The sequence below is a fragment of the Platichthys flesus genome, chromosome 10, assembly GCF_949316205.1.
Source record: "Platichthys flesus chromosome 10, fPlaFle2.1, whole genome shotgun sequence".
Classification (NCBI taxonomy): Eukaryota; Metazoa; Chordata; class Actinopteri; order Pleuronectiformes; family Pleuronectidae; genus Platichthys; species Platichthys flesus.
The window spans coordinates 25,160,886-25,173,419 of NC_084954.1; the positions used below are offsets into that span (position 1 = coordinate 25,160,886).

At 41.6% G+C, this 12,534-nt stretch overlaps 1 protein-coding gene across 1 annotated transcript in view; it reads left to right on the forward strand.

Moving 5' to 3' along the window:
• The window catches only part of setd3 (SET domain containing 3, actin histidine methyltransferase), a 33,037-nt gene extending 21,442 nt beyond the window's left edge, over window positions 1-11,595 (forward strand). The window contains exons 7-13 of the mRNA XM_062396781.1: window positions 676-734; window positions 2,499-2,613; window positions 3,042-3,116; window positions 3,277-3,443; window positions 4,953-5,038; window positions 6,002-6,162; window positions 6,493-11,595. Of these exons, the coding sequence (XP_062252765.1) occupies window positions 676-734; window positions 2,499-2,613; window positions 3,042-3,116; window positions 3,277-3,443; window positions 4,953-5,038; window positions 6,002-6,162; window positions 6,493-6,981 (1,152 nt within the window). The 3' untranslated portion in view covers window positions 6,982-11,595. The remainder of the gene's footprint in view (window positions 1-675; window positions 735-2,498; window positions 2,614-3,041; window positions 3,117-3,276; window positions 3,444-4,952; window positions 5,039-6,001; window positions 6,163-6,492) is intronic.
• The last annotated feature ends 939 nt before the right edge of the window (window positions 11,596-12,534 follow it).

Below are 12,534 nucleotides of genomic sequence, written 5' to 3' on the forward strand. Positions count from 1 at the left end.
AGTTACTGTAGCTGAAGTTTTAAAGATGACCTTTAGGGACTTATTTATTAAATTCTGTCTGTGACTTGATTCCATAGAACGAAAGCTATTGTCAGGAGCTCACTGTTGTTTTAGTCGTTCTCTTACACAGCCTGCTCAAAGTTTTTTGCCCAGCCGTTAAGTATCAAAGGTAGAAACGCTATTATTCCACCTCATTCTGATTCCAGAATGCCAGGACTTGGAGTTTGTGTTTCATGCAAACACGCAAAGGCGGCATTCTGAGGGTCTCTTTTTAACATAGTATCTCTCTCTTTCTTTCTCTTTTTCGCTTGCTTAAGCTCAGGACACTTTTTAAATGGCTGTGTTGGTGCCGGTGGCGACATTGTACCCACGCACACAGTTTCAGGCCCAAATTGATGAGGCAGATTTATGACGGCCACAACAAATTAAGTTGACAGTGATGTATGGTGGGGAGCGAGTTTCACACTGCACTTATGGACCACAAACATATACACACATGTGCACACACCCCAGCGGTGGACTCCTACTCCCAGTCCTTTTTGTTAGGCATCCCTGCGAGGCAGCCCACCCTCACTCCCAAGCATACCTGCATAGTGAAATTCCTCTCCCTGATATGTGTTTTTTTTCTTCTCTCTTACATGTTCCTTTCATCCACCTTCTTTCCTCCATCCCCAGACTCATCCTGCAGCCACCAAACTGGCCCTGAAGGACAGCTTCACATTTGATGACTACAGGTCAGTGTGTGTGTCTGGGTGTTTGATGGGGCCTGTTTTCTATATTGCTCATTTAACTGGAACAAATGCAGAGGAATCATTTTGGTTTGGTACAGATGCCTGGTAAATATACCACAGTTTTCTGATGAGATCTCGAAACACTTGGACTTTTTGCTGTATCTCACAAGCAGCAGGGTGTTGTCGAAGTTGTTGATGATGAAGGAAGGACGCCGAGGACCAAGTAGTTTCAGTGTAACAAAGTTTATTACAAGAAATTACAGGTCAGGACGAGCTCTAGAGACTCGGAGACATCACACAGCCAAATGGTGAAAATCTGAAGTGCGGCGGCCTTACACACATTTATATAGGGATGTCGGTTCCGCCTTTGACTTCAGTTAAATGACGTCCCCTATGAAATGTTTAACTAAATAAGGGCACGTTTTTGTGTCCGAACATGTAGACACATTGGTCAAGAAAATCCCATCCACCAGCTGGTCAAGACAACTCCCTAGGTCAAAGATCATCCCAAAAAAATAGAGAGCAAACAAAATAAACATCTGGAGGGCTCTCCGAAGAATGTTTAAGAGTCCAGAGGGCAGGCATCATAAATGTCCTGTCTCTGTGATAATGGCAAGTACCAACATGATCTACTCTAACGAATATACACAACATTTTCATTAAGGAGAGAGTTAGGCCCGATCCCATTTAACCCCTTGGCCCTACCCCTTAGCCCTTCCCCTTCGTTTTGCGCATTCACGTGTAGGGTATGCTGTCCCAATACATGTTGGGCAGGAGGGGTAGGGCTCCTTACCCCTCCAAACAGAGATTTTTCAGACCCTCACTTCAAACCTATGGGTACCCAGAATGCCTTGCGGTTCACCGGCAAGCTGGGAGAAAGACCCAAAAATGTAGTATTTTATCCATTAATAAGGATTTAAAAATACGATTAATGACTGTACCATACGTTAATATCATTTCAATGTATTATGGTCATTTTTTTCACAACAACCTTGGGGGGAAAAATTGCGTGCACGCTAGTTGCGATCCTTTTGTTTTGCATGATAGTTCAGTATTTTAACAATTTCATACACCCCTCCCCCCTTTAAATTTCATAAACTATTATTATTTATAGTATATTATATATATATATAACATAATATTGAATAGCTGTCAGCTGATTCATTTACAAGGAAGGAAATCATAGACAGATAGAACGTTTGGACTTCTTTCTGTCTGTTTACTTTTTCTTTTTTCATGGTTTTTACTAAAATCTTCAGCCCTAATTCCATGTGGGTGGGAGGGCAAGGAGAGGGGCAGAGATGAGATTTTCACAACTAATAACTAACTAAGAAAGGATTAAAGGCACTGAATTATGAAATTATATTATTGCTTTATTATATTATAGGATATGTATAATTAACATGATATGAATTACTACTTTGAGAAAAAATTACGGTTATCATCAGTAGTGGTACACCATGATGCTCATCAAGGATGGTTTAAAGGCCTGTCTGACTGTTCCCATGTCTTAGTAAGTACAGTTGTAATATAACAGAATGATCATACGAGAGAACCAGGCCCTCAGTCCCTCTTCTCCCTCCATCTTTACTTCCTCTGTTCTCACTTCATCTCTCTCCCTCATCATCGGATGCAAGTCTTCTCTCCACATGGTAATACCAGAGTTGATTTGAGAAACTCCCCCTCTCACGCTGATCACATGATCCATGCCAGTGGAGTTAATAAACGCAACATTACTGAGCAGTGATAAGTCGATGTATGTGACAGGTGGGCGGTGTCTTCAGTGATGACCCGTCAGAACCAGATCCCGACTGAGGACGGGAGTCGCGTCACTCTGGCTCTTATCCCCCTGTGGGACATGTGTAACCACACAAATGGACTGGTAAACATCCACACACACACACACACACACACACACAGTATTTTATATTGATGGACATTTTTTGCTAGGGTTACAACAAGGCTTTAAGGCTCTTATATTGAAACCTCTGGAAAGTTTGTCCATGTATTGTGATAAATGTACATGCTCCAGTACTTTCAATCAATTTTATTTTTTATAGTGGCAAATCACAAAATCCGTTATCTCGAGGCACTGTACATATTCATGGTCGCGACCTTATAAACTATTCAGTTACCCAACAGTTCCCACAATGAGCTTAGCAGTTTGAGCAGTTTCACTATCGCAAGAGAAAATTAATTAATAAAATGATCAGCCGCTGGTGAGTGGAAGACGTTGTTTTGATGAACATAAAAATGTGTTTGATGAGCAGCGGTGAGGAAACATGAGTGAAGATAATTGTTGATCTGCAGATCACCACTGGGTACAACCTGGAGGACGACCGATGTGAATGTGTGGCGCTGCAGGACTACAAGGAGAATGAACAGGTTACTGTTGCTCACACTTTGCTGTTTCTCTTTGCAACTCAGTCTGTACACACACCCCTTATCAGTGCTTCTGATGTCAGCAGCTTAGCAAAGTGAGAAGAGAGCCAGCTTAAAGTATGGATTTTTTTTTATCTTCTTTTTTTTCATGTTCTGTTTGTAGATCTACATCTTCTATGGCACCAGGTCAAATGCTGAGTTTGTCATCCACAACGGCTTCTTCTACCAGGACAACGCCCATGACCGAGTGAAGATCAAGCTGGGTGTCAGTAAGAGCGAGCGCCTGTACGCCATGAAGGCTGAAGTATTGGCGCGAGCCGGCATCCCAGCGTACGTCCAAGCTCTCCTTCATATCACTCTACACAAGTGTTTATTGGAAAAGGACAAAAATTCATCCTCTTCTGCTTCTTATCCGCAAAGATGGTGTCAGCTCTAATGAGTGACTGAAACTGCAAACTAAGCCTGAAGAATTTACTCTGAAGTCTTTAATATGGGTCAAGGGGAGCTCGAGGCTCACGACCAACTCCATGTATCCTTCATATAACCATGGTGCACGTTTGTCTTCCAACAATAGATATTTCAACCAATTAGGCCTCCCCTTCGGCATTATTGAAACATAATATAAATATTGCAGCATCTCTTTTTTTTTCTTCTTTTTTCTTCCCCACCAAGAATCAACTTCCCATCAGTCCCAACACTTTCATCACCAAGAAGTTCAATCAATTTATCATTAGCCTCTTAATTTTATGCAGCATCCTCTGCTCTGCATTTTTTAATCAGATGCCTTTTAATCTCTTATTGATGACAGTCGAAATCTCAACAGTGGAAATTAAATGAAATATTCCCCATTGTTGCAGGGGCGCCCTATTACACTGACAGATATGCTCGTACATCATTTTCCAAGGAAACACTAATACTCTCAGTGTCAGGGCCTTGTCAAGATGTGGAGCGGCTGCTATCATCACACTCCTTTCTCATTTCACCTCAACTGTGTTACTCCCTGAAAAAGTGGAAATAAGTGAACACATAAGACTGCTCTTTTACAAATATCATTGGTTCTTTGAAAACTACTTTTTTTAAACACAGACATAACAAAGTCATTTCCCTGAGCCGGACAGAGGGCTAATGTAATAGTGCGCTGGCTGTAATGTGTTTGTGTAGTGTAATAATGTCGACCCTGTGCTGCCCATCGCAACATCGATCTCTTCGCTCAAGTATAATGTAATGATCTTTTGTCCTTCAAACTGCAACGCTAACATTATTTTCACAGACAGAGCAAAAATATTGCCTCACTTTTACATTCTATACTTTCTATTCCAAGATAAAGCCCATTTCTGTTTGAAATCTTTTTTATGTGATAGTTCCACCCTCCACCATTAGCAATAACAGTAATACACTGGATTAGGAAACAAAAATAACATAACTTGATAAATATGGGGGAGTATCTTTGACTGTTTTTATTGCATTATAATAATTTTGTTTGATATAGTTAACATCAAACAACAGGCTAAATTTCTAATCCTGTGACTAATCATCTCATTAATACAAGTTGTTAACTGCATCTTTCCATTTACTTACTTGTGGTTCCAGCCAATTTTTTACTTAGGAGCTGCTGCTCTTACAGAGTTTTAAAGAGGTTCTTATGAGTGTGATGGAAGCTGTGGTGTTCCTTAATGGCCCTGTCCCGAATATCCATAGTTGTATGCCGTCTGTTCAGAATGACATGATGTAGTATGCTTTATATGATTGAAACAGTGGATATTTGGTCTCTTGTTTCTTGGGAGTGTGTATTTATGTGTACCTTGGTGTGTAACTTGGTGTGTATACTGTTGTTTTCAGGTCCTGTGTCTTTGCTCTGCACTGTAATGAACCCCCCATTTCAGCCCAGCTCCTAGCCTTCCTCAGAGTCTTCTGCATGACGGAAGGTAAGAAGCTGACAGAAATACACTCGCACATGCACACACACACACAGAAATCAGCAGCAGGACATTCCCTGTGGAACCTCCAAGCGACAAACCTGGTAGCGTACTCTAAAACAAAGCCCGTCTGAGTATCTGACGCTCCTACGGGACCATCGCCAAGTGACTGCTTCCTCCACAACACCAGCAGAGGGGAAGAGACATAGAGGGGGTGGAGGTAGAGGAGAAGGGAAGTGGAAGAGCTAGGCCTGTCCATTCCCATGCTGCTTAATTGATCAAGGCAGGCCACCAGATGTGTGGAAGGAGAAATCCGCTGGGAGTTTGCAATATTCATCGGCATGTATGCAGAACAGCACCGGTGTCATAAATCCCCGACCACACAAGGCCACATCCTCCTCTTTCACACAACTCGTCTTGATGACCCCGCTTGATATATTATTCACTTTTTTGCTGCATGTTAATCTTTAAAATGGTCCCAACGTGTGTGTGTGTGTGTGTGGGTGTCTATTTGTGCGAACATGATGGAATAGTGTGCACACACAACTAGGGCGCTTTCATCTTCCCATGTAACTAAGCCATGTTAAAGTGTAGAGATGAGAGGAAGTTGGATAAAGACTGTCTGATGGTGTGGAAGGTTATGAATGGCTCCACACATCTTTGATAGAAGGATGGGACAAACAAACACTGATCACATATGAAGGCACAGTCTCACACCGTTTGAGTTCTTTTTTGTGTCATGAAGAATATTTGTTTCATCTTTCAATAATTTTAACTGAATTTATAACCCACATAGACCAAAGAAAGATCATGACAAAAACCTGTTAACATGGGCATCAAAATAAAAACCAAGACATTCCACAAGAATATTGCACACATTATTCACATGTGATGCAGGCAGTGTCTCCTGGTCATGTTTAATCTATGTTTTAGTTTCATTTGAACAGAGGCTAACATTTTGTTTCATTTCAGAAGAATTAAAGGAATACCTGGTCGGAGACCATGCAATTAATAAGATATTCACCCTGGGCAACAGTGAGTTCCCTGTCAGCTGGGAGAACGAGATCAAGTTGTGGACTTTCCTGGAGACCCGAGCTGCTCTGCTGCTCAAGACCTATAAGACCACCTCAGAGGTCAGTTTACGAGGGTTGAACTTATTTGAAAAGGTTTTGATTAGAGTGCTCTGTTTGCAGATACATTTTAGGATTATAAGGGTTGCATTTTGTAGAACTCGTCTACAGCCAAAAGTGTTTATACCTTTGTTGAAGGCCCCAATCAACGGTGTGATTGTCAGCTCTTTGATACCAGGTAGTTTTTAGTTTCCTTAAGGACCCCTCCTTCTGTGGATTGAAGGATCCTATTCAGAGATCCAACAAGATCTCCCGAATCAGATCTGTGAAATTCTTATTTTTTTTTCTCTCTCGTCTTCTTTGCTTCCTGTCTCCTGGCCTGGTCTCATACAGGAGGACTGCTTCATGCTGGAGAAACCTGATCTTTCTCTGCAGTCCCGCGTGGCCATACAGCTGCGTCTAGCTGAGAAACAGATTCTGGAGAAGGTGTCATCAAGTGGACGAGCTAAACGTTTGCACTTCCAACAGAAGCTGGAGGAGGCTGCACCATTGCCTCTCTATGAAGAAAGCGATATCGCTTTGCTGGAGAATACTGAACCAGATGCAAAGCTTCCTATTGTTCTCCGCAAGCTGGAGGAGGTGGAGGAAGGCCAGGAGATCCAGGTCGAAGAGCACAGTCATCTCCTGAATGGGGAGAAGGTGGTGTACAGGATGGAGGCAAATGAAAAGCCAGTGCAGGAGGAGACTCAGGAGAGGGTCAGCAAAGATGTTCATTATTCAGCTTTGGACTCAACTGGAAGTTCAAACCAGAAAGGTCAAATGGAAATGGCTGACCAAAGTGCTAACCGAACTGAAGAGATTCCCAAAGAGAGGAGTGAATAAATATATTCCGCTTACAGCCACAGCCACGCTATTTATTTCTTTTTGTGTCTCTAAAATGACTCAGAAATATCAAAGCTGAAAGAAACAACGATGTTCACATTCAAATCAGTGTGTGCTTAAATTTGAAATGTAGGTTTGCATTGAAAGGTTTTAGTGGCAGGTGGAAGGGGTGCAGAGCAGGTCCCAGCAGATCATCAGATGAATACAAAATTAAAAAATAGAGTTAGGTGAATGTTATTTCCACAAAACCAAAACCTCTGTACTGATGTGAAGCGGTTGGTTTATTACTGCAGTTTTTCTCGATATGTTTCCAATATAATTTGAGTTGACAATCATTTTCTATGGGGCATCTTGGGGTGTGCCGCTGATTTAAGACCATCGCTGGCCTCCTTTTTTCTTTTCTCTGCTTCAAATAATTTCAGGCTGAATAACAATTGGGTAGCTACAGCCCATCTTAAAAAGCTGTTGTTATTTCCTGTTTTTAAAGTATCTTTATGATTGTAGTCAGTTTACGTTAGAGTGAGTATCTGTGGATGTGACTTTAAGGGAATGATGTGTGACACAGTTATCACTGTTGTTTCCCCTGAGAAAGCCATATACAGGACTCAGTGTTAACTTACTGTGCACTGATACAATGCCAATACTGACTGAAAAACTCACATTTGATGCACAGGCTTTAATGCTTATCACTTATTACATTGGACCTTTATAATAGTGTGTGTGGTCATGGGGTTTGTCAGTTTTACCCATTTACTGAAAACACTTATCATCATCACTCACCATACTGTGGAGCCACATTCAGTACTGTGGTACATTGACAATACATGATTGATACTATTTGACAGAGTTCATCTTTGAGCCTTCGGCCACATTTCATCTCCATCGGAACATGTTTGTTCAGGTGACACAAGTCACAACAAGTGGTCATAATGGGGCCGCTTCCTCAAGTCTGATCACTTAACGTAAAATTATCATTAACCCTCCCTGCAGACACAGGATCTTGATCCCATAATTTTTTCATTGCTTGTTAGAGTCCTCTATTTTCATAAGAAGACAACGTTATATTGCGCTATATTACCGACTTGCTGGTAGATGAAGAGGGCATGCAATGGGTCAAGCTGACAGTGATTGCCCTCTGAGCAAGTCATGACGGGTGGAATACGTATCTTTTCCCACTGTTCGAATAAATGTTTGAATATTATAGTTGAGTGGTCGGTGAATATCAGGTTCTCAGAAAGCCCTACCTGTATATGAAGGAGGTGAGGTATATGCTGAGGTCTTTCGATGCATTGGATGTCCTCACAACTTTTTCAAGATGTCCTTTGACTCCCTGAGTCTGAACCCTTCCTAATTCAGTAGGGGTCAAATGTCAACAGATTACTCCAATCATATATGACCATTTGTTACCATGTCGCAAAAGTTTTATATTTAATCTGGGTCACGTGTTCATTTCTAAACCAACTCTTGGGGAGAAATTTAGCAAACTGCTGAATGCTGATGAAGAGCATGATATGTAGTTGAAAAGCTCAGGAGACACTTGTTGGTGTAATTTTAATTTATTCTGAAGATCTACTGTTCCCAAAACTGTCTCTCTTCCATTATAATGATGATGTAATAAAGTTTACCCTCACAAAATTGGACCAGGAACACAGTGGAGCCCTATTATCAATATTTACTTCACTGTGAAGATATAAGAATCATCACTTGTTGCTCTGAGGTGAAACTATAAAATATCCTGGTACATTTTTCAAAAGAAGCCAGGCCAGTTATTGGACTTATTGTCTGTGGGTTTTTTTGAGAAGGTGAATTCACTTGTCTTAAACCTGTACACCTGTCTGGGCAGTCCCACTTCAGCTCACATATACTGTATTTAGCATCCTTCACCTTTAGCTTGTCAACTAGTGCAGTGCCCCGTCAAGCTGGGGTATGAACTTCACTTTGATGATGTTATCAGCAACATCATCTGTGACTGTTTTCTCAGTTGAAAGAAAACACAAACCCGTGGTACTCGCAAATGCAGTCGACTATTCCTGTGGTCGTTAGATTTTCACCCGCCAAGTTTGAATTGTATCTGCTGAGTGGTGTCTGATGTGTTGAGCATGGAAGAGCACAGATATTCAGGGGAGAAAGGGTTCAGTTGAGTTCTACAAATCAGAAACAAGCACTGATAACACTCACTGGGCTGTTAGCTCGTCTTCTTACTCTTGCTTTGTTGCAGCCTTTTAGCAGTTTTCTTTCTTCATCGTTGTGCAGATGCCACACCAACGGTAAATATGATTTACAGCCTGTTGTTTTAACTGATCAGTAACTGTTATCAGCTGTGCTTTAAACACTGATCAGGGATACATGAGCCTGACAGATCTGCACTGGCTATAGACCTTCACCTTACTGGGTTGTATATGTAAACTGATATTTTGCCCATCAATACACTCTAAACCATCATGATAAAAACGGAAATCTCTCATGAACTACATTTTTCAGAACTATCATTCAGGACTTTTTGGAAGCAGTTCCAGTTCCAGTCTTCTTAGTTAAGTCTACAAGCTTTGCACACCTGGATATAGACAGTTCTGTCATTCTTTGTCACTGATGTCCCTCACGCTACGTTTGATTGGATGTAAATTGTCTGTGAACTGACGTCTCTAGATCTCTCCACAGATGTTCTATGGGGTTTAAGTCTAAACAGTGGAGGACAATCAGGCTTGTCTTTAAGCCACTCCAGTGTTGTGTGGGCTGTTTACCTCACATCTCTGTATCTGGCTGCATTCGTCCCCCACTCAGTTCTGACCAGTCTCCCTCCCTCTGTTGCTGAGAAGCAACCCAATAGCATGATGCTTCCCCCAACATGTTTTGCCTTACAGATGTTATTAATCAGGTGATGAGCAGTATCTGTTGTGTGGTGTTAATGTTTTGTTTCATTGGATCAGATTATATTAGACCCTGTGCGCTGAGTCCTTTAAATGATGTTTGACTGCTAACAGGCTGTCAATGATGTCCAGGTGTCATCTTCACCATAAAGGCTTGACCAACGGAGGCTGCTCATCCCATTTTTGTCAGTTTTCTTTTCACTGCAGAGGGCGTCTAAAGCTCTGCTAGACTGAACAACTTAAAGATAAGTCAATAACTATAAAGTATTCACCAAAAATCTTTAACTTCACAGTATGACCAGTATGTATATTTAAAAAAATGCTGAATGATAAGGAGAAATGTAAGTGAACTATCCTTGGTCTCCTCTTTTGGATGATGGTTTCGGAAATGATGATTGTTTGATACTGTATGTGGAAACGCCATCGTTGATTTGTTGTCTAACCTTTTAACTCTGCATATTCAACCTTTCAAAAATCAGACCCATGTCTGCTGTGAGCCATGGTTTGCTAATGTAAAATCAGCCACTAAGGCCCAGTACACATCCGTTATTAATGTGTTTTTTGTGGTCGGATCACAAGTGGACAGCTCTGAGTGCATTCGATTACACCTGACATCGTCTCGTGTTCGGATCTCAGGTCGAAACTCACTTCAGTTCCCTATATTCAAATAATCGAACCTGTCCATCATTTACACTGTCAAAAGTTAAATGCATTGCGGGAAGCTGCAAGGAGATAAAGAAGAAATCAAAATAACACAGACAATGGGTTCTTGGCTGAAAAAACTGCATCTGTTGTTGTTGCTGCCTATTGCTACAGTTTAAATGATGCCTCCAGTGTATTTTCCGCTAAGACCTCTGTTGAGTAGGCGGTCCATCAATGTGGCCAGGACCACATTCGTGTTCACACTGCTTAAAGAAAATACATGTGGCCCAGATCACCTGGGTCTGGCGTGATAAGATCGCTATCCATTCTGAGTGGGTGCTCACCTGTATTTAGAGCTGTCCACTTGTGATTGAATCACAAAACCTGCTGTTACTACCAGGTGTGTATGGGGTCTTATTGTAAAATGTGAATTGGGTTAACATGAGAACCACATAATTCTCTTTTTTCTATCAAATTTGGTCTGTAACTTTTCCATCACAAATCTGTATTTTTTTATGCAAATGTACTTTCACCAACCTGTGCTGCTTTTTCTAAAGACCTTGGTACCACTGTGTGTGTGTTCCTGTTCTTATATCTTTGTGAGGAACATTTAGAGAATAGACCCTACTGAGTGAGGACATTTTGACCGGTTCTCTATGTTTCAATGGGCTGTTTTAGGGGTAAGACTTGATTTAAGGGTTAGAATTAGGTTAGGGTTAGGCATTAAGTTTAGATGGTTATGGTCAGGGTAATGGGCAAGGGAATGTAGTATGTCAGTGAGTGTCCTCACTAAGATAGAAGTACAAACATGTGTGTCTGAGTGTTAGTGTATGAGCGTCCAAGCTCCTAGCTTTAACCACACTCCTCAGCAGGTACACTGCTATCCAGCCGTCTCCCCACCATCTCACTGTATGTATAGTTGTGGGTCTCTCTCTCTCTCTGTCTCTCTCTCTCTGTCTCTCTGTCTCTCTCTCTCTCTCTCTCTCTGTCTCGCTCTCTCTCTCTTTCTCTCAGAGTGTACAGTACAAACTACAGCTGATATGGAAAGTTGTCCTGAAGCTGTTGACTTCTAAAAGTCAGAGATTAAACTTCATCTAATTTCACAGCTCCTGTATGTCTGTGTTGTTCTTGAGCGTTCTCTCTTCAGATGATGCCGTACTCTTCACCGGGTCATCATCCATCTATTCTTCCTCTCCTGCTTGTTTGAAGGGAAAAAGGTTTATTTCATGTATTCCTCCCTCTTTTGCCGCCTGGCCCTATTACAAATTTATAAAAGAAACATTATCTTGAATCATTTAATTCGGGGCAATTAAATTTTGAAATGGCCTATTCATTATTTATGTGTGTCTAAGATAAAACCCCTTAAATCCTTGAATATATTATTATAATGGGTGCTGGAGTGGGCAGCAGGGATCGAGGCATGTCCAGTATTGTTAGTAGTCGCCATGTCAGTGCAGGGAGCAGGACGCAGTCCTGGGACCAGCACTCCCAACTAATCCTGGCCCATCAATTATAAATTGTCTTCCGTATTAATATACAATGGTGGCAGCCATGGCCAGGCCCGGCTAACTGTGTGACAGTGCCACTCATCCAAACCACTGCAAGTGTTTACTGGTTTCATGCTAATGATGGCTGGAGGGAGTGAGTGTGGAGGGAGTGAGTGTGGAGTGATGGCTGGATAAGTACATTGTTTTCAACCTCTCTACCATCTGTTACTTCACTGTACTGAGTCCGACACACTGACCTCAGCTGAAAATCTTGTCTCTCTAACCCTAATCCTACTGTGTTGTAGTTATACATACACTCCTGATCAAAATCTTAAGACCAGTTAAAAAATTTGCACTGTTGAATCTTAGGAAGGTTCTAAGTAGAGTTTCAAAATGCAAAAAGAAGAAATGGGAACAAGAGACAAAAAGTTGTGAGCAGGCAATTTAGTCCTTCAGTCATGAGGGATGCCCGCTGCAACATCTCCACATAGCCAGCTGCTGTTTGACGCCCCTGCACACCCTGGAGCTCCATTGTTCCATTGAAGGAAAAAGCTACC